This window comes from Urocampus carinirostris, chromosome 2 (genome assembly GCF_059441175.1).
Source record: "Urocampus carinirostris isolate Australia breed hairy pipefish chromosome 2, RoL_Ucar_1.0, whole genome shotgun sequence".
Lineage (NCBI taxonomy): Eukaryota > Metazoa > Chordata > Actinopteri > Syngnathiformes > Syngnathidae > Urocampus > Urocampus carinirostris.
Window position 1 is genome coordinate 34,700,104 of NC_142350.1, and position 19,379 is coordinate 34,719,482.

Here is a 19,379-nt window from a genome sequence, read left to right on the forward strand (position 1 = left end):
TCGATGTCTGGAGAAACTCAAAACAGCAGAGCGTTTATCAAAAACAATGTCAGAGTCCTGTTATCAAAATTCCCCAGCCAAAACATTCCGAATTTGGAACAGCGTGACCTGAAACCCACTCAGTGAAAATCTTCATTGCACTCGATAAAAGTAACTTGTATTTAATCGTATAAAATCCCATATAGTAAAATGTATAAAATCCTTCAAGGTCAAAAGAGGAAGGCAGTGGGTTTCCAATGATTTTTGTGCAGTTTCTGTCACCCTCTGCAGCCTCTTCCTGTCTACTACTGTGCAGCTTAAGTGCCACACCAATACAGCATAAGTCAGCAAGCTCTCTATGGTGGCGCTGTAAAAGGTAACCAGCAGGCTTGTGCTCAGCTGTTCCTTTTTGAGCACTCTCAGGAAGTGTAGCCGCTGCTTGGCCTTCTTGACCAGGGCTGTCTTGTAGGTCGCCCAGGATAAGTCCGGTTTTGATGTGGTGGAGGACTAGTGTCTCAAAGCATTTTGTTATGAAGGGGGTAAGTGCTATGGGGTGGAAGTCATTGAAGCTGGTTGGGGATGACTTTTTGAGGACAGGTATATTGGTGGCTTATTTTGAACATGCCGGGATAATTGATTGTTCCAGTGATTTTTCTTTAAATGTCTGTGCTAGTTGGTCAGCACAGGCCTTCAACACCTTTCCTAGCACTGTGTCAAGGCAAGCGGCTTTCCTGGGGTGAACAGCCCTGAGCACTCCTCTCACCTCAGGAGTGACCCTCAGGGCAAGCTGGGGAGTGATGGTGATTGTTGTTGTTGAGACAATCAAGGCGCCTAAGGTAATCCTTAGTAGCGCTAGACCCGCTCGTGGGAGGCTCTGTAGTTCTCCGAAGGAGAGGGGGCTGCGACTGTCCTGTGCCGCCAGGCCTGACGGGGTGTGACCCAAGCAAACCAAGCATACGAAGCCTCTGAAGTCCTTAGTGCGTTCGGACAGGCCGGTGCATGATTTATGGAAGCCCCGTGGGCAGGTAGTACAGGTGATTGGGGTGTGGTCACAGCGAATGGTTTGAAAGCACCACTGGCATTTGGACCGGGGGCCAGGGTTGCGCTCGAAGGCGCCCGCCCTAAGAAGAACAGAGAGAAAAGAGTAGAAGAGAGAAAGAGAGAAAGACAGACAGGGTAAAATGCAAAAAAGGGGAGAAAAGAGTGAGAGAGGTGGGGAGAGAGTAGGAAAGAGAGGGATAGAGAAAATGAGAGACAAGAGTGAAAAAGGGGAAGAGAGAAAAGGAGAGACAAAGAAGGAGAGAAGACCAAGAAAGATAGAAAGAGCGAGTCTGAGTGGATTGAGTTGGATTCGTAAGGCTCCCCCAGGAGAGAGCCCTTCACAGGACTCCACGGGAAGGTTCCTCGTCTTTGTCCTGCGGTGATTGTTGTTGGTTGAGGTAGGGGATGGGGACATGTGCTGGAGGGTAGTGTGTTCTGAAGTGGAGGCTGGGAAGCGGGACCAGGGTCTGTGTAGCAGTGTGGCCTGTGCTTCAAAGAAGGCAAAAACGGTTTAGTTCATCTGTTAAATTTTAATTCTGAATTGCAAAACTACCTCAAATCCGTTGTTGAAAGCTGGAAAACATTCAAAAAGAAAAAAAAATGTTGGCCAGTGTTAAAGCTATATGCAAAGGGGAAAATAGTAATCTGCTGTCACCTACTGATATGGATGAATGTCCTACCTGCCAACACTTCCACTTTACGAGATAGACCAGTGATTTTCAACCACTGTGCCGCGACACACTAGTGTACCGTGAGAGATCGTCAGGTGTGCCATGAGAAATTATCCAATGTCACTTTTTAAAATTGAAAATTTTATAAAACAGTTATGAATCATTTTCAGCAAATATTAAGTCATTTTTAAGTGTCTGTGCTGTAAAAACTGGAGGTATTATAAATTATATTGTAATTAAACATACTGTTCAGTGTCATTTTATAACATTTTTGGTTAGTGGTGTGCCGCAAAATTTTTCCAATGTAAAAAACATGCCCTGGCTCAAAGTTTGAAAAACACTGAGTTAGACTTTTGCTTTTCGTCCCTTAAAAACGCCCATGTTTTTTAAAGCCCCAGAGTGTAATATTTGACCATTAAAAGACACTGTTGTCTAATGCGAACAAAATCAGTGCCAAGAGCACAGTGTAGCAGCAAAAGACGCCAGACAAACAGGGCGGCGACAACTGGGTATAGATTCCACTATGTAAAAGAAATAGAAATTTCTCAAACTGTTTTTTGGTTTGTTTGTTTTTAAATAGAAATTCACATTAGTATGATAGTTTAAAGGACAGTGGGTAATATTCAGTGCCTCTTAGTGGTAAAAAAAATAATCAGTAAAAAACAACAACTTTGTTTTGAATACTAGGGAAAATACATGAACTTTTATACCAATGTTATTATTCATAAAAAAATCATAGGTCGATAAATTTGTATTTCTTTTACACAGTGGAATCCCCACTTAAGTCTCCGCCATGTTTCTCTGGTCCCAGGCAAGCACGCTGTGCACTGGGGCACTGGCTCTCGCTCGTACCTGGCAACACAGTGCCATCTAGTGGTAAAATATTACACACTTTGTCTTTCAGTCAAATCAAGTTTTCTGTATTTGTATATAGCTCTTAATCACAAGAACTTATCTTAAAAGGCTGTAGAAACTACTATTACACCATACACTGATCGAAAACGTACAAGAGGGCAAAGGAAAAAAACTCAAAAAACTTAGCATGAGGAAACAAAGACACCTTGAAAGGTAATCCATCTTCCTGGATGACCAGACTGCAATGGATGTTGCAACAACATCATGTATTTTTGCCTAATATTCAAATGTTTTTTTTTCCTCGATTAAAGTTGTGTTGTACCTCTGGAGGGACTAAATGTCACACACTGTCGCAATCAAGCCCAAATAGAATAGAATACTGTATACCTTTATTGTCATTGTTACATTATGGGTTGAATATATTGTTACAATGAAATTGGACGTGGCACTCCAGGCCTACTTTTTACAGTGAGGATAAAGAAAACAAACAAGATAAAGGATAACAAAGAAGATGTTTGTACTGTCCTTGTTGCAGGCTTTGTTTTCCTCCGGGTGTATGAGGGGGTGAGGGACAGACAGAGATGGCTGGATCCAACTAGATGTTTGATCTTACTGTACACACGGTCCAGTGTTTTCTCCCCTGGTTGCTCAGTCCACGTACTGAATGAATTTGCAAAGTACAGTCCTTAAGAATACCTGATTAAAGTCGCCAGCGACGATAAAAGCGTAAAAGCGATAAAAATGTGTAATATTTAACCATTAGATGGCACTGTGTCATCTGGTACGAGCAAGGGCCAGTGATACTCGACATAGCGTGGCAGCAGGATGCCAGACAAACATGGGGCCGACCTAAATGGGGATTCCACATTATCTGCTGTCTAGCGATACTGAAAATAATGTTTAATGGATTAAACTCCCGAATTATGGTGTATTATGTAGTAGTGCGAGAGCCACAGTGTGTAATATTTGACCACTAGATGGCACTGTATTGTCCGATGCAAACGTAAACCAGTGCCACAGAGCAAGATCCCAGACAAACATGGAGGCAACCGCTAGGTAGGGATTCCACAATGTAAAAGAAATACAAAGTTATCCACCTATGATTTTGTTTTATATAAAAACAATATTGGTATGAGCAGCACGGCAGATAGTTGCCTAGCTGGCTACCCCACTGTGCAGAGGTTTAGGGTTCAAGTCCAGCTACTGCAGTCTCCCTGTGTGGGGTTGGCATGTTCTCCCCGTGCCTGCGTGGGTTTCCTCCCACAGACCCAAAAAAAATGCATGTCAGGTTAGTTGGCCGATCGAAATTGGCACTAGGTGTTAAAGAGCAAGTGAGTTGTCCGTGTCTGAGTGCCCTGCAACTGGCTGGAAACCAGTTCAGGGTGTCCCCTGCCCACTGCTCGAAGATAGCTGGGATGGGCTCCAGCACCCCTGCGACCCTACTGAGGATAAGCGGTGCAGATCATGGATGGATGGAACATTGGTATCGTAGTTCAGGTATTTTCTACCTAGTACTCAAATCAATGTTTTTTTTTTTTACTGAATTAAAATTTTTGTACCACTAGGAAGCACTAAATGTTACGCCCTGTCCCTTTAAGTAAAAAATACATAAAGTAATAATAATATTATTGATGATAATAATAATAATAATAATAACCAGCCAGATACTCTGGGGGCTCAGCACTTCCAGAACTCTCAACCTAAAATCGCCCCTGCTCATATTTGTTATCACAGACTCGGCTATGGTACATCCCAAAACATTTTGAAACAATACCAAAAATCAAGTAAGTGCTTAAGTGAAAGTAAGACAGCAAATACGAGCGTTTTTCGAGTAGTAGGCCTGTTGCTGTCATTTAACCAAAGTGACGTTCCTGTAGGGTTCGTCGGGGTTAAGAAGCCACGCCCACCAGGGAGACCGGAAGTGGGTAGGCTTTCACATGCGCACGATGCTGCACGCGCAACCAGGCCGCGTGCGTGCGGAACCTCCAGTCGGAAGAACCGTGCTCGGTGGGGGCTTCAATGAATCCGGTTCCAGGATTGTCCATGGAGTTCTGGCTGCTACCACTACCAACCCTGCTGGACGGAGTACTCACAATGTAGCACCGCTAGCTGGTTTATTCGTTTCGAGGTGGGTGATCCGCCGGGCCCATTGTTTCATCCCTGCTTTGTTTAACCACTCTGGCCAGAATGTACCGCACGCGTTCGCCCCGACCTAATCCACCTCCTACATCATCCTGCATCATAAGATTGCTCAGGGTCTTATTTAGGACATATCAATCAACGTATGTCACATACCTCGATGATCTGGGTTTTATTAGAAAGAAGACAGCGAATTTTCACGTATCTGTCACGTTATCGTAATGCTTCCAAGGGAAATTCAAACGACAAAAGTAACCTATTAAAATGATCACTTATGCCATACTCAAGTGTGAGGCCTGTCGTTTGACGCTGTCTAGTTCAATTTATGTGATTGATGATCGACTAGATAATAAATTCGATTTTCTTCACGGATTACAGTAGCATCCATTTTTTAACTTGTTTTTTTTTTTGTCAGGACTCAAGATTTACACACCACAATAGGCGAAACAAACGAAGAATTTGTCATCCATGTCCACTGTGCAAGATGAGTACGGACAGACCCAAACGGAATATCATCAAGAAGAAATATGTAAGTTATCGTACATATATTTCACACCTGTCATCCACGGCCAGTTGCTCCCTTTATTAATAAGTTCGTTTCATTTTATTAAGCAATCATAAACTGTACAAACACAACCCGGCAAAACGGATTTTGTAGAATAAAAACAAGATCATTTGTAAAAAAAACACAATTCTTTTATTCCCCAAATAAAAAACACAAACCATTCTTTACGCATCTTTCTTATTGCTTTCGAAGCCAAGTCACGTTTGTTTGTATAGCCCTTAATCACAAGATGTCTCAAAATATTGCACAGGATTACAATTCGACCATCCCCTGATCTTAAAGCAACTTGCTAGCAAGGAAAAACTCAAGACCTCAGAACGAGGAAAATTATAATCCTTGAGAAGGCTTCACAAGTGGGGATGACCAGGGTGCAATAGATTTAGCATTGGGTAACAGTACACAAAACATGGTGAACATCTATAAAATAAATCAATAGGTATTATGTTGAAATTTGTCTACAAATGTCCCCACTTTTAGTAAATGTAGTCTTGCTTTTTATACACAGCAATAGCGAAAAAAATCAGTAAAATGTTTTTATGCAGCCTACATAATTTGAGACGAACTAAAAACGTATAAAATCTGGGGAAAATGTACAAGTTGACAGGTATGCCTCAGTATAGTGTTTTCCCGAGTGCTTAATCAAGGAGTTTTTTTTTTATTGTGGCAAAACACTCTTGTCCTATTTAATCTATAGACAAACCTACTATTAGGTTTGCCATTCTATGAAGACAAAATAAAATGAGCTTGAAAAATATCCCCCAAAACACAAGGTAAGAAGCAAATACTTGTTTGCATTGTATTCTGCATTTAGATTTTTATCAATCCCCTAGGTGTGTAGGTATTGTTAAAAAAAAAATAGAAAACAAGTTTGTTAAATGACGTCTTGAGCCTGTAATAAGGTTTGGTTATTTCAATTGATAATAGAGTATTGTATAATTGGAGAAAGTAAAGGCTTCTACTTCATGGATTTCCCCTATACAGACGCTCCCCTACTTATGACCATTCGACATACGAAAAACGGTAGATCTGAATTTTTTTTTTTTTTGCGGATATCGAAAAATATCCGGACATTGCTGTAAGTTAGATTTTGTATTGTGTGCACCTTTTTCCGAGTACAGGACATTACTGTAGTGCTTCTTTCCGCCGCTATAGGCTTGTGTCACCCAGCATCCAACCAAAGAAGAAATCCGGCTTCTACTTCCTAGTAGTGTGTAAGCATTCTATACTGTATCTCCAGTGCGCTAAGAACTTTTTATTGTTTAATATCTCGTGCATCCGTACAATATGGTTGGTGTAAAGCGTAAAGAAGAGGCGAGGCGTTTAATTTGAAATAAAAGCGGAATAAGAAAGCTTGATGCGGTTGAGAAAATGTGCTTCTTTTTTGGCCACTTTTTTCCACGGAGGAGGATCTCTTGTTGCACATCTTCCAAAAGCAAATTACACTTAAATAAAATTTATCTTTATAGAGCATATCTAATGAAATGTTTTTTTTATGGGGGGGACAAAATAATACAGGTTACTTATACAAGCCTTAAACATGCTTCTATAAACCTTAAACATACAAAATATAGAACTGGAGCAACTTGCGAACAAATTCAACTTACAATTAATCGTCCGGAACCTATCTCGTTCGTAAGTAGGGCAGCATCTGTAATCGGTCCTTTTTGCAACGTAACCCATGCGATAAGCAAGGATTTTCTGTATCCCCTTTTTTTTCAATTCATGCACAAAACCCCACTGCTGTTCATGCGTGATTTCGGCTTTGCAGGACATCAGCGATGGGATGCCCTGGTGTGAAGAGCGCCTGGTTCGCAAAGTTCTTTTCCTCTCCCTCAGGGAATTCAGAGACACACGACGTGCCACGCACGGAGACTTACCTGCACAAGTACACAAACGCAAGAATGTCTCGAAAGCTACATTTTTTCATGAACCTCAAAAACCACAGCAACAAAGAATTTCACACAGACTGCAAAACATGCAAATAAAAACACAAAGTCTTGCCAGGACAAAACAGCATAGCGATCACACCATCAAATTTCATAAAACAAACTCGTCTCAGGATACGTGTTCACTGAAAAGTAAAAAAACTCACACAAAACGGCACGCACAACTAAAAATGTGTAGAGGAAAAACTGCCAAGCGTGACCGCCTACAAGAACATGCACGCAAGAATTCAGCTTCAACTAGAACCCTACGGTCTCGTAAAGTGTCCAAGTCATCACCTTCATTGGCCCCTAAGTATAAAAACACAGCAAAACAACCACACAAAAAACAACAGAAGCACTCAATGAAAAATACAAGGCTACCCAAGAATGTACGACCACTCCTTAAGACTCCTGCCATAGCTGGGAAACCGAGGTCACGCTCCCCCAAAGGTGACACAGGTTAGTACAGCAACTCATGCTTTATCATAATTCCATCGGTTTGATAACGTTATTGATGGACCAACTGAATCCATATACCTTAAATTCTGGACTACAGGCCGCTACTTTTTTGATACATTTTTAACACTGCAGCTGTAAATTCCTTGAGCTTATTAATTTTTTCTTTATTGGCGGCATCAAGGGAAACTGCAAGCTGTTATTTACCACAACGCATGCGCTTTAAATTCAAAACGTCTGGAAACATTTATGACGCCTTTCGGGAGAAATTAGTCTACTTCTTTGCGAGCATTATTCATACAATGAGCAACAGGAGCTAAACGGGAAGTTTAACGGTACTTTATTAAAAATTTACAACGTACTCACGATATTTCAACATTTTCACCCACAAATCAAGTCTTCAATTCATACATCCAAATTGAACAGCAGTGGAAGTTATCAAAAATGCTCGACCTTAGCATCAATGTCCGGTTTCTGAAATTTCCTTTAATCCTTGGGAAACGATGACAAGCGAATGCAATTTGGTCTATTACTGCGGCAACCAGCACCAAAAACACAATAAGACTACTTGGCACTATTCTCCAATGTATGGTTGCCCTGGCGCTGTCATCTTGAAATTTATGGCTCACATTTTACACAACGCAGCCCTCATTCATGTTTTCTTTCGGCGCAATAGCAAATTTGTGCTGGTCTTTGTAATTGTGTTCTCGTGTGGTCAGATGATCCCAAAACACGTGAGCAGAACTGAAAGAACTGACCTAAAATGGCTTCAGGTGAGCGGAGCACGATGACGTTAGTTTCGTGGCCAAAGGCGTCGATGCAAAATTCCCCATGTGGTTTCAGCTTGGTGTGTGCAGGGCTTTAAATCTGAGAAATGGACGGGCATTTATTTCATTTTTATGGCTTTTTTGGCCGGCAGCTTAAAATCCAATGCGGCTTGTTCAAATAATTGTTATGTGTGCTCTGTAGTCCAGAATTTACTGTACTTCATAACTCCAACACTCTATTAATGGACTAACTTTGAATATATAACTAAAGTCCGACGCAAATATTTAACTGATGGGTTTAGGTGCCCTGGTTAACGGCAACAGTCAGCGTCCTTCCATGTCAGGCGGCTCAAGATGGAGTTGGAATTTGGATAAACGCCCCCAACAACGCCTCCTTTGTGACAAGGATGACCCACATGGCATAAGGTTTGTTTGTGTGTGGTTTCTGGTGTTTCCATCCCATGTGTGACTGTTTATTACAGCACTTCATACTATTTTTGTCAAGCCTTAGACAATGTATTGTGATATGTATAAAATATCAAAAAAACATTGAAATTACTCAAGACAGAATATTTTGAGTGTGTTTTCTATCAAGACACGTTTTTTTTCTCTGCAGGCCAAGACTGCAAGCACAACGAAAGTTTGCACAGTCCCCACCCAGCTCTCCCGGTCCACTACTCACATCTTCAACTCAGTATCGGCACAACCACAGCCTGGCCGTCGTCACCAGTCTAACCAGACGTCGACCCAAAACCGAAGACTTTTTATCATTTCTCTGCCTCAGAGGTAAATTTCTCTACAGTCATCCTTCGTGAATTGCGGGGGTTAGGGTCCAAAATGAACCCGTGATAGGCGAAATCCATTAAGTACAATTTTTGTTTTGTTTTTTTCAATTATTATTCAATAAAAGAATCTTCAATGCGTTTGAATAAAAAAAATATTTCTACAAGCCTAAAGATTTGCGTAACAATTAAAAGTACCGTAAATTCTGGTTTACGAGCCGCTACTTTTTTCTTACATTTCAAACACTGCAGCCTTAAATACGGACAGTGCAGCTTGGTTTTTGTTTTTTTCCTTTTTCAAGAGGCGGTTGGTCTCAAGGGTATCTGAGGCGACTTCGGATGTACCCCGGGCCCTTACTGCGGATCTTCCCAGCTGCGGGGTCCCGCATCGATGCGTTGCACCCATGGCGGTTAACCTTGGCCAGCGCCAAGCTGCTATCGTAGAACTGGTGCGGACTGGAAATCCAACTGTTGGATTAAAACACAGCACTGCATTTTCTGCCAAGTGCTGTGAATGTCAAAGTGAAGAAATTCACTAAAGTGCGAGTAAACGGCACAAGTAACTATGGTAGCCAAATGCCTCGTCATCTAATTAGTGTCGTGCATGAATGGATTGACGAGATTCCCGCTGTCCTTATGGAGTAAGTTTGTGCTGGGAGAATCAGCGGGAAAATGTCTTATTAAGGTAAAGCATCACGCTGCGCTTAAGGCACTCCTTTACGGACTCTGTCCATTGCTGTCAATCTCATTTAACGAGCGCAAAATTCAATATTTATCAAATTGGCATTACCATATATGCAGAAGTGCGACAAAAATCATTATACATGTATGTTTGAAATCATTTCAACAAGAAGCGTCGGCTGATTGAATATCTTAGTGTGGCAGGAGACGACTATTTATCGGGTATATATTTCCAAATATGACTTGAGTTTTTGTCCCGATAGGAATAATATTAAAAACAGAATGAACTCAATCGGGAGTTATTTTCTCATGATGTTGACAATACTGTATATGGTTGTATCAAGTATTGACACCATGGATACAATATACAAAATATATTCACTTTTTAATTCTATGTTGGAACTGTCAGGTACAGCTGCGTTGCCAAGAAACATGGCCTTCTTGAATGGACAGGAGAAAGAGCCAGCAACCAATAAACCTTTCAATTCACGTCTTTCTTCACGCTTGCCTACCGTCAATGACAGGAAGATCGCCATCGCTCAAACAGGTGCCTTTCACTTTCAAATGATGTTAAATAAACCGTAAACAGTTGAAACATGAATTTCTCCGTTCCTCGGAAATCATGGTGGACTGAAATAAATCACACTTAGAGGCTAAATTGCTAGCGTTTTTGTGTCTGTGTGTTGTCCCACAGCAAAGCTAAGCTGTAGGTCACTGACCTTCGGAAGCCCTGATTCTGCGGAGAATGGCGGCCTATGCCACATAGATGCACGGGCACAAAGGAGAAGGGAGAGAGAGAAGAAGGAGGAGGCAGCGTCTGTGAAGAGCGAATCCATAGAGGCTGGAAGGAGAGACGAAGTTTCAAAGCACCATCTTAGACCTCGTCACTTTTCCATACAGCTCAAAGGGACTAAAAAGGTGTGTTGATTTTATTCTCTGTATTTATGAAAGATCTGCAGGATGGGAATGTCAAATGCATTTCGTTGTTGCTTGAAAAGTAGGGGTAAGGCAGAGGGCCCATATGATGGCCTCTGCCGTAGCTCAGAAACCTTTTCGACTCAAAGGCCCATGAAAGCAAAACTTTTAGATTTTATCTTTTCAGTGAGAGCTACATCATGTTTTAAGACAAAGTTTGAAAAAAAAGCCGCCAAACCTGATTAGTTTATCACACTGTGTGACGATATGTGATTTTGTAAAATTCCAGAGGCAGTGACATTTATCAACAAATATCCCACTTAGGAATTGTCTTTTCCCGCATTTACTTAAGGTCGTGGTGTTCATTTCGGCAGTCATCTTTGTCATGAATGATGGTTTCTAAATAAGGTGCGAGCAGAGTTCATTAGTAACAATGTCACAAAATACTGCAAACAACACGGACACATTGGTCTTTCCCTTCAGCTATTTGTTATGGTCACAGTTCTAACCATGCTGCAGAAGAAGTGCCTGTCAAGCAGAATTTTGACTGCAATACTGCTGCCACATCATCACATATTTCGACGTCCACATTTCACCGAACAGCTGCCAAGGTGTCTTTCTTCGTCTCATAATAGTGTTCTTGTGTTTGAAATGTTCCTACAAGCACAAATGTATATCTTTTTCAAACTTTTACTTTTGAATTTTAAAAAACCCAGGTTTTTTTATCTATTGTTTGGTGTGATTGGAAGAATCACGGCTCAACTAGTTTTCTTTGACATCCGCCTGTAGCCTTGGTTTGCACACCACTCAAACATATGAAGCTTTCCTATGTCTACAAATATCAAGATATTTTTGCTGGTTCACACACTCGCATTACAAAGCTTGTAAGCTAAACAATTTTTAATGGAGACACTCTGAATACATTCAAACCCATGATTTTGTTTGTATTCAAAAGCAAAAAACTTGGAACTGAAACTATTTGGATTAGTGCTCTCGAGGGATATTACAATACGATGCAATTTCAGATACGAGTTTGACAGTTGCAGGTGCAAACCTTTTTGTCGGTTATGCCTTTTTGACAGTTATCTTATAAAGCAGTTTCACCTCACTTAAATCTCCAAATTCAAGCATACAGGTGGAAGGGAGCCACCAGGCTTTTTCTTGTGGTATAAACCAAAAAATTGAATTCTTAAAACAGATTGGGAAGTTTCCCAGATGCTCAGTAATTAATGGAAAGCTTTCGCAACACGTGGCCGGCGCCACATCAGGATAACTTAAAACATGCCGCGATTGACTGCGATATGTCTGGTTGGACCATAATCGGGCTGTTCTTTTTTTTTTTTTTTTTTTTTTTCAGTGTGTACAAAGCATTAAATCGTCTTTTTGGGTTTTAGGTCTCCAAGGTAGACCGGATTCCAGAAAGCATCTCCTTTATCAGACCAGGTTCAACATTGAAGCCTAAAACCGGGGTTACCAGCACGCAATCCCCAAGGCCCAGCAATACCTGTAAACTAAGAGGGCGCCTCCAAAGCCGACCAGAACAAGCCAAGAGCTATCACCTCTCCCGACACAGCAACCACCAGCTGCCTCACAATCAATGCCTAACCGTTTGTAAGTTCTACAGAAACCCCGGGACTCTTGAAGGTTTTCAGAACTCAGGAAAAAAAACAAGCAGGGCACCAGCCCCTAGCTTATTGACTACTAACTCGGTAGCCGAACAAATTGATGAGACCACCGCAAATGTAAGGTTGTCTCGTAGGAAGAGGGGCCTCCCACCAGATGCCGGTCCAGCTCCTCCTAATCATTTTTCTCCTGACAATCCATTAAAAAAGTGCAGGACACTACAGTCCAATGGAAATGTCCAGCATGATAGTGACTACTGTAATGGTGAGACGGAACTAAACCATAGGGAAGACGTCCAAGTGAAACATGCTATTCAAGGGACCACTGAAAATCGCCTTGATGTAGGGATTAAACAAGATACTCACAATGGAGAACTGAAAGGAAAACTTGACAGTTTAGTTTCTGAGGACATCAAAAGCAATGTTATCGGCAGAAAATTAGGTTTGGGGATGAGCGTCGCTGCTCAGAAAGTTGAAGATAAATTAGACCTCAGTCGGGCCACTGAGATCACGTGCAGAAACGTTGGAGGAAAACTGCTTCGAAAGAACTCTACTGCGGTGTCAGTTCCGAAATCTAATGCTGTCGCCAGGACTGTTATCAGATCTGCAGGACACGCCGCAGTTCCGAAGGCTCTCATCAACTCAGTGACATTGCCGTACTTGCATAAAAAGTCACCAGCAAACCATTCTGCCAAACACAGTCCAAAGGGAACTAAACAAGGTGCTAGCAAAGACATCGCCGCGTTGATATTACCAGCCAGCAGCTGCTTTGTCGACAATTCCAAAAGTGCTGCCATCAATTCTTCCGATAACTACTCAGTTACTTCCAAGGGCTTGGCTAAACGGCAGATCAAATCTTCTACCTCAACAGTTAAAACCAGGAGCAGTCCAAGAACCCTTTTCAAGCGCTAAACTGTTGCTCAAAATGTTTACACATGCATTGTTTACTAGGGACGGAACAATAGAGACAATATCGCAATGCTGTGATTGTGTAAGATTGCCACAGTATGTCGTCACTGTCATCATTTTGGAAGTAGAGGAAAAAGTGTTGTATTCCAATTGCGATATTGTAGCACCTTCTGGCTACTTTATTCCTGCAGTTTGATTTTAACTAAGATAGTTTTGGCTACTGTGGCAGTTATGACTTGCTTAAATCAGTCATATTAGTAAAAATTTTGCAGGGACTTAGGATATGATGTCATATCAACACCAAAAGGACACAAAATGACCTTTCTCATGAAAAAAAAAAACGGAAAATTTTAAACCAACTATAAATCACTCCAAAAATAGTATTCTTAATGTATTTATCAAATGGCATCAAACTTCTTTAAGACAACGGTGTATGTTTGTCAAATGGCCAAGAGAATGCAGCTAATATTGGAATCTACCATCGCATGTCCCCAACCTATTGGTTTTTAAAAAACTTTTACCCACTTTAGCCAAACACAGCATTAAGAACTATGTACAGTTGTGTGAAAAGGTTTAGACTCTTCCGATCATTTTCAGAATTTTCCGTGGTAAAGTATTGCTCAGATGAGCAATTTCAGTAATATATATATATAGAAGATAAATCAAATTTACTTTATATAATTTACAGAAAGTGTGTAATAATTACTATACAAAAGTATGCAGGTGTATTCATTTTGGCATCCTTCTTGTATTGTTGAATTTTATACCTCAAATACCAATTATGGGACACTAAATTTGTTTGGTTATGTCATCGACCTGTGGCGTAAATCCACAGCTGAGGCAAACTATGAGAAAGTATATTTAAGGTTGTATTGCTCTTTACATCTTATCTAAAGAGTTGCAATATTGGAGCCTCAAAAAACTGTCAAATTACCTGAAAACAAAGATTGTTCAACATCATGGTTTAGCGCAGGATAGAAGAAGCTAGTTTAAAGATTTCAGCAGTCAAGTTTCCACTGTCATAAACATAGTGAGGAAATGGAGGTTATAGGCACAGCTCTAGTTTAGGCTTGAAGTTGCAGGCCAGGAAAAATCTCAAAACCAAAACCAAAGGCGAAGGATGGTAAAAACAGTCAAAGTCAACCTACAGACCTCTTCCAAAGACCTATAAAATGTTGTTGCCGCAGATTGTGTCATTGCATCATATAACTATTCAGTGCACTTTCCACAAAGAGTGACTGTAGGGAAGAGTAATGCGGCACTAGCCTTGTTTGCGCATGTGCCACAAACAGTCGCTTAAGATTATGTAAAGCACATTTAGACAAGCTAGTTTCATTTTGTAATTATGTGCTGTGTACGAGTCCGGGGTTCTGAAACGGCAATTTCAGTCACCAGCAAACCCCCGGACCTGAATATTGAAAATCTGTGGTGTGACTCGAATTGGGCTGTCTATTCTCAGAAATCATCAAACCTGACTGAACTGTGGGTGTTTTGTAATGATGAATAGTCAGAAAATACCTTAAACCAGAATCCAGATGCAAATTGTCAAGTATAGATAGCAATTAGAGGCTCTTATTCCATCAAAAGGAGGATCTACTAAATATATATAAAACGTTCTGTTGGGGTGCCTACATTTATGCACCTGGTCTAGTTTTGTTTAAATAATGATTGCACACTTTCTGGAACCACTATAAACATCCGTTTTTAAACATCCCAGCTACAGATATATTTAATTGAAACTGCTTATAATTTATATTGGAAATGTTTAAATCTAAACTTAAAACTCACTTCTACTCCATTGCATACGAATAACCTACTCCTCTTGTCGGTTGAAAATAGTTTGTGTAATATAGTGTAACAATCTGTGAAGCCCTTTGAGACTCTTCGTGATTTAGGGCTATACAAATAAAAATGACTTGACTTATATTGTGCATTTGAAGATTATCACAGGTGCCCAAACCTTCGTGTAGCGTTATATCATGATCCTTTGCTGCTGGCCTAAATAATATGACAAACTCACTGTAATATAATTTTGGTAGCGAGCGGCTAAAATTTCTCTTGTGATATTTTGATATAGTTACATCTATTCTGTTTCCTGTCAATATGAACTTAACAATTGTACATTCATAGCATCTAATAAGTTCCACAGGCGGCGCCGTCTTAAAATTAAATACGTTTTTAGTTAATTTTTTTCCTACTCCTCTTGGGCCGGAGTCATTCCCAATGGAATTTCCACAGAATTGTTAGCACGTTCCGGCAACAGTCTTTAAATGCCTCTGTATACTTTTGGTGGAATGTGGGAAGAAGATGGAAGGTCATGTGCAAACCCATAAAAGTGGGGATGACACACACATCTGAATATTGGAATTTTCCAACTCACCTGTGAGGCAAACGGGTTACAAAATCTAACATTGAGCTTATTTAGTAATTTGCAAAATTAAAGATGGTATCGACTGAGTAGTTTGTTTTCAAACTGTGCCATCTTTAAATACAAGAATATTGGACAATTATGAAAGAAATGCTAGGATTGTAATTTTTTTTACGAAGACCATTTTCATAAAGGTTTTTTATTTAGTACTTGTAGTTACTGTAACTCTTAAGATATAGGGTCCCCACCTATGTTTAATCTTGTTACTGCAAATTCAATCAGTGAAGAAAAAACTACTAATATTTTTAAAAACGACTACTTTTGGAAGTCAAAATATATTTTAGAGCTCTCGTGTTGACTGACATTACAGTAGATGGTGCTGGTTTACAAAAGCTTTTGTCAATGAGCATTATCAAAAGGCCAACACTGGATTTTGCTGTAACATAGTATCTTCAGTTTTGTGTGTAAACGTGTGTAACTATGATGTGTTTTTTCCACATAAATGTACAGTAAAAAAATAGCAATATAATTGTTATCTATTTTGATATAGTGACTATTCACTGTATCAAATACTGGTTTCAGGTGCTTCCATGTGAGATCCCACTTTTTGTACTGACATTTGATTGCTTTCCTGTTGTAGTTAAAGGAAGTGCCGTCACTAGTACAGTAATGTTGGTTTATGAAAACAAATAAGTAGGTTAGAAAAGTTCCAGGACTGGTGTCACAAAAGATTTCTGTTTTTGACGCCAACTAAGTTTTATTTTAGAGCAGGGATGTCAAACTCTGTTTAACTCTGCGGCTAGGTCCAGAAAAGAATTTCAACTCCCAAATTTTAGCTTAGTTTTTCAGTATTATGCTTCATTATTCCGCCTCAGTTAGTAATCTACCCTACAAGGATGACGAGGGATCTTTTCTAAACCGCATATTTATTCACAAACAACCGGGAAGATGTTTGGCATTGAAAGTGTTAATTGCTTTTATTTCTAAATTTGACTGTCGTTTTATACCTGAACCAACTCACCACGCGATATTTAAAAAAAAGAAAATCAACACTTCCCGCTAGAGAGCTTTTTTGAAAATAATCCTAACTTTTGATATCATGATCCTAGAGACCCGCTTGTTTTGACTTAGCCAGAAGTAGTAATCTCTCCAGCTTTTGACCTCCGTTACGGTCGTGACGAGCCAGGTCAGCTGAGTTGCTGTTTCCAACCAGTAACTGCCAAATACTCAGGGCCTTGAGATCAGGTTACCTGTCATGCACTGAAATAAATTAACAAAATGTTCTAAAATGTGTGTTTTTTTTTTTTTAGATGTTGTAGTTTGTAATCTGGACCAAATTGATCGAAGTAAAGTCATACTTTGATTTCGATGTATGCATGTCTTAAGTGAAACCAGTCCTGGAACCTTTTAAGAAGCACCTTGCACCCCAGAACTACCAGCCAGTCAGTTCAACATCGAGGGGCCACAAAAGCGTCTTCTACATGTTGTGATCTTAAGTTGAGGTCCTTGTAAGCAGCTGTCATACTTTGGGAAAGACAGCTGCATTAATGGCATGTCAGTAGACAAGGGTTTTACTGTTGCACATTTTCCTTATCTTTTCAGTGGACAAATGTTGTGAAGTGCTCATGAATTAAACTGGTCTTTGTATTTTTTTCCCGTTTGCAAAGGGTTCCAAAAGTTTTTTTGTGTGTTTTTAAAGGAAGTCTAACAATGGTTAAAGACTTAAGTCAATTTGGAACAGGGGTGGACCAACTTATGGATTTGCCGAACAAATTGATTTAATAAAAAAAAAAATATATATGCCAACAGGCTTATAAAAACGTTTTACATTTTACTCAATTTAGTATAACGTCAAATTAAATTGTGATTAATTTTAAAAGGCAATCAGCAAAATATTTTTATTTATCAGTTGAATCTCTCTTTTAGGGCCGTTTTTATTTGAATTATGACCCTCTTGGGATTCCATAACACACCGTAATACACTGGAGTCCCCACTGTTAAGGTGCAAGTGACACTAACCGAGGGTGGGGGACGTGAGCGGTGCTAGGAATCAAATGGACTGTGAACCATTGCAAGGTAGTGGAGTATTTTCAAAACTTTTTTTTTTTAAATATAATTTTTACTAGTTTATTTTATTTAAGCTATCCTGTCCTTTATTAGGTCAAGTCATGCTAATTTGTATACCACTTAATCACTAGAAGTCTTGAGGGCTGTACAGACTACTATTACACCAAAATGATAATAATAATAAAGTTTGTGACCAAAGAAATGTGAAGTGATTTAACTATTTTTGTGAACAATAGAATAATATTTTACATTTGAATGAAAAACAAATACAGAAATGAATACAATAAGGGAAAAAAGAGTTTAAAAAAAGCAATAACTTTTTTGATTGAATTTGGGGGTGGCTGAGCAGCCCCCAAAATGGGCTGGTTATGCCCATGGATTCAACATTCATAAATTCATTATTACTGTGCAATCCATATTTAATACTTATTCCAGAGAAAATTATCACACATAAAAAAAAATCTATCTAGCCTGGTCATATCCCCCGTGAGGGGTGACCAACAGCAAGACACACAAGTACACACACAAAAAAAGAAAAAAGTAGTAAAAAAAAACCAAAAAATTGACCATGGCAAACCCAAATGCCCAAACACCCAAACAAGTTAAGCACCTCGGCACCCAAGTTGGTCATGCTTTCGTCCCTCCAGATGAATTGGGACACAAGAAAGCGGCCATGTCACTCGGGTCAGGGTGACACAACACACTCTTCTCTTCAACAGCTTTCACTGGTTTACCCGTGCCGCATCATACAGGTTCCCTGCCCATCCCTTAGAATGTGTCTAAATATGCCACTATCCTTTTACAACACCTTTCCACTGATTCCTATCACTAACAAGAGCTCGAGCTTCCACTATATTTGGATATCTTTCCTGCGGTGCACTCAATACACCATCCATCCATGTCAATTGCGGCCTTCCTCTTGATCTTTCATTTACTTCTGCTCTGGAGATACTCTTCAACATTCGCTCCTCATCCATCCTGTCCATGTGTCCAAACCAACCGGGTACTCTCTTATCCACAGGCTTGCTCAGTTCCCCTACTACTCCAGTTCTGTCTCTCACAATTTCATTTCTCAATATCTCCAATCTTGTCTCTCCTAACATACTCCTCAAACACTTCATCTCAAAAACATTTAATTTCCTTCTCAAATCTGCATTCAGGCTCCAAGTCTTGCACCATACAACACAGTCGGTAAAATCACACTCTCATACAGTCCCCTTTTAACATCCATACTCATACTCTTGTTTCTTATCACTCTCCTCAGAGCACCCAAAACCTTGCTTCCTCGATTCACTCTTGCCCTCCATTCCAACAACTGCAGCCTCATCACAACCCTGATGTTTCAACTTCTTCCAGCACCTGTCCATTCAACCTTATTTCCAACGCCATGCCCACTCCATCACCTTACTCTTCCCAACATTCACACACAAAAAAATAAATATAAATAGTCCTCACCCATCTTTTGCCATTTCCAAACATTTCTGAAAAATCTCAAGGGAGACACCAGAGCAGGTCTAAAAAGCCAAATGCTGCTCGAGGGCCGCAGGTTGATGACCACGATCAAGTCATTGACCAGCTATAAACTGTTTGAGACACAGGGGGGCGGTACTGAATCTTAAGTGATGTTTACGTCTCTC

At 40.2% G+C, this 19,379-nt stretch overlaps 2 protein-coding genes across 3 annotated transcripts; one reads left to right on the top strand and one right to left on the bottom strand.

The window, feature by feature from the left end:
• LOC148371725 (uncharacterized) lies at window positions 1-4,670 on the bottom strand. Of its 2 annotated transcripts, none has more exons than XR_015849486.1 (2): window positions 1,574-4,670; window positions 1-1,504 (listed from the first exon to the last, which is right to left on the bottom strand). XR_015849486.1 is itself a non-coding variant. In XM_088326289.1 (2 exons), exons 1-2 carry the CDS (start codon window positions 4,589-4,591, stop codon window positions 590-592), a joined length of 1,053 nt encoding a protein of 350 aa, XP_088182415.1. In that variant the 5' UTR covers window positions 4,592-4,670; the 3' UTR covers window positions 1-589. The 2 variants fall into 2 exon arrangements, 1 of the variants encoding a protein (XP_088182415.1); XM_088326289.1 differs by having other exon boundaries at window positions 4,454-4,670.
• Window positions 4,510-13,673, top strand: LOC148371726 (uncharacterized). The gene is made up of 8 exons (XM_088326288.1): window positions 4,510-4,674; window positions 5,101-5,214; window positions 7,019-7,634; window positions 8,701-8,824; window positions 9,015-9,184; window positions 10,271-10,408; window positions 10,556-10,779; window positions 12,171-13,673. Exons 2-8 carry the CDS (start codon window positions 5,170-5,172, stop codon window positions 13,308-13,310), a joined length of 2,457 nt encoding a protein of 818 aa, XP_088182414.1. The 5' UTR covers window positions 4,510-4,674; window positions 5,101-5,169; the 3' UTR covers window positions 13,311-13,673.
• Window positions 13,674-19,379: the final 5,706 nt, after the last annotated feature.

Bases quoted from the DNA above. Each gene is read 5' to 3' on its own strand.
- LOC148371725 (XM_088326289.1), bottom strand. From the start codon at position 4,591: ATGGACAATCCTGGAACCGGATTCATTGAAGCCCCCACCGAGCACGGT. The intron at 1,505-4,453 runs GTGGGCGTGGCT...TTTGAAGCACAG, and splicing joins ACCCACTTCCGGTCTCCCTG to GCCACACTGCTACACAGACC.
- LOC148371726 (XM_088326288.1), top strand. From the start codon at position 5,170: ATGAGTACGGACAGACCCAAACGGAATATCATCAAGAAGAAATAT. The intron at 5,215-7,018 runs GTAAGTTATCGT...TCGGCTTTGCAG, and splicing joins ATATCATCAAGAAGAAATAT to GACATCAGCGATGGGATGCC. The intron at 7,635-8,700 runs GTTAGTACAGCA...TGATGGGTTTAG, and splicing joins CTCCCCCAAAGGTGACACAG to GTGCCCTGGTTAACGGCAAC.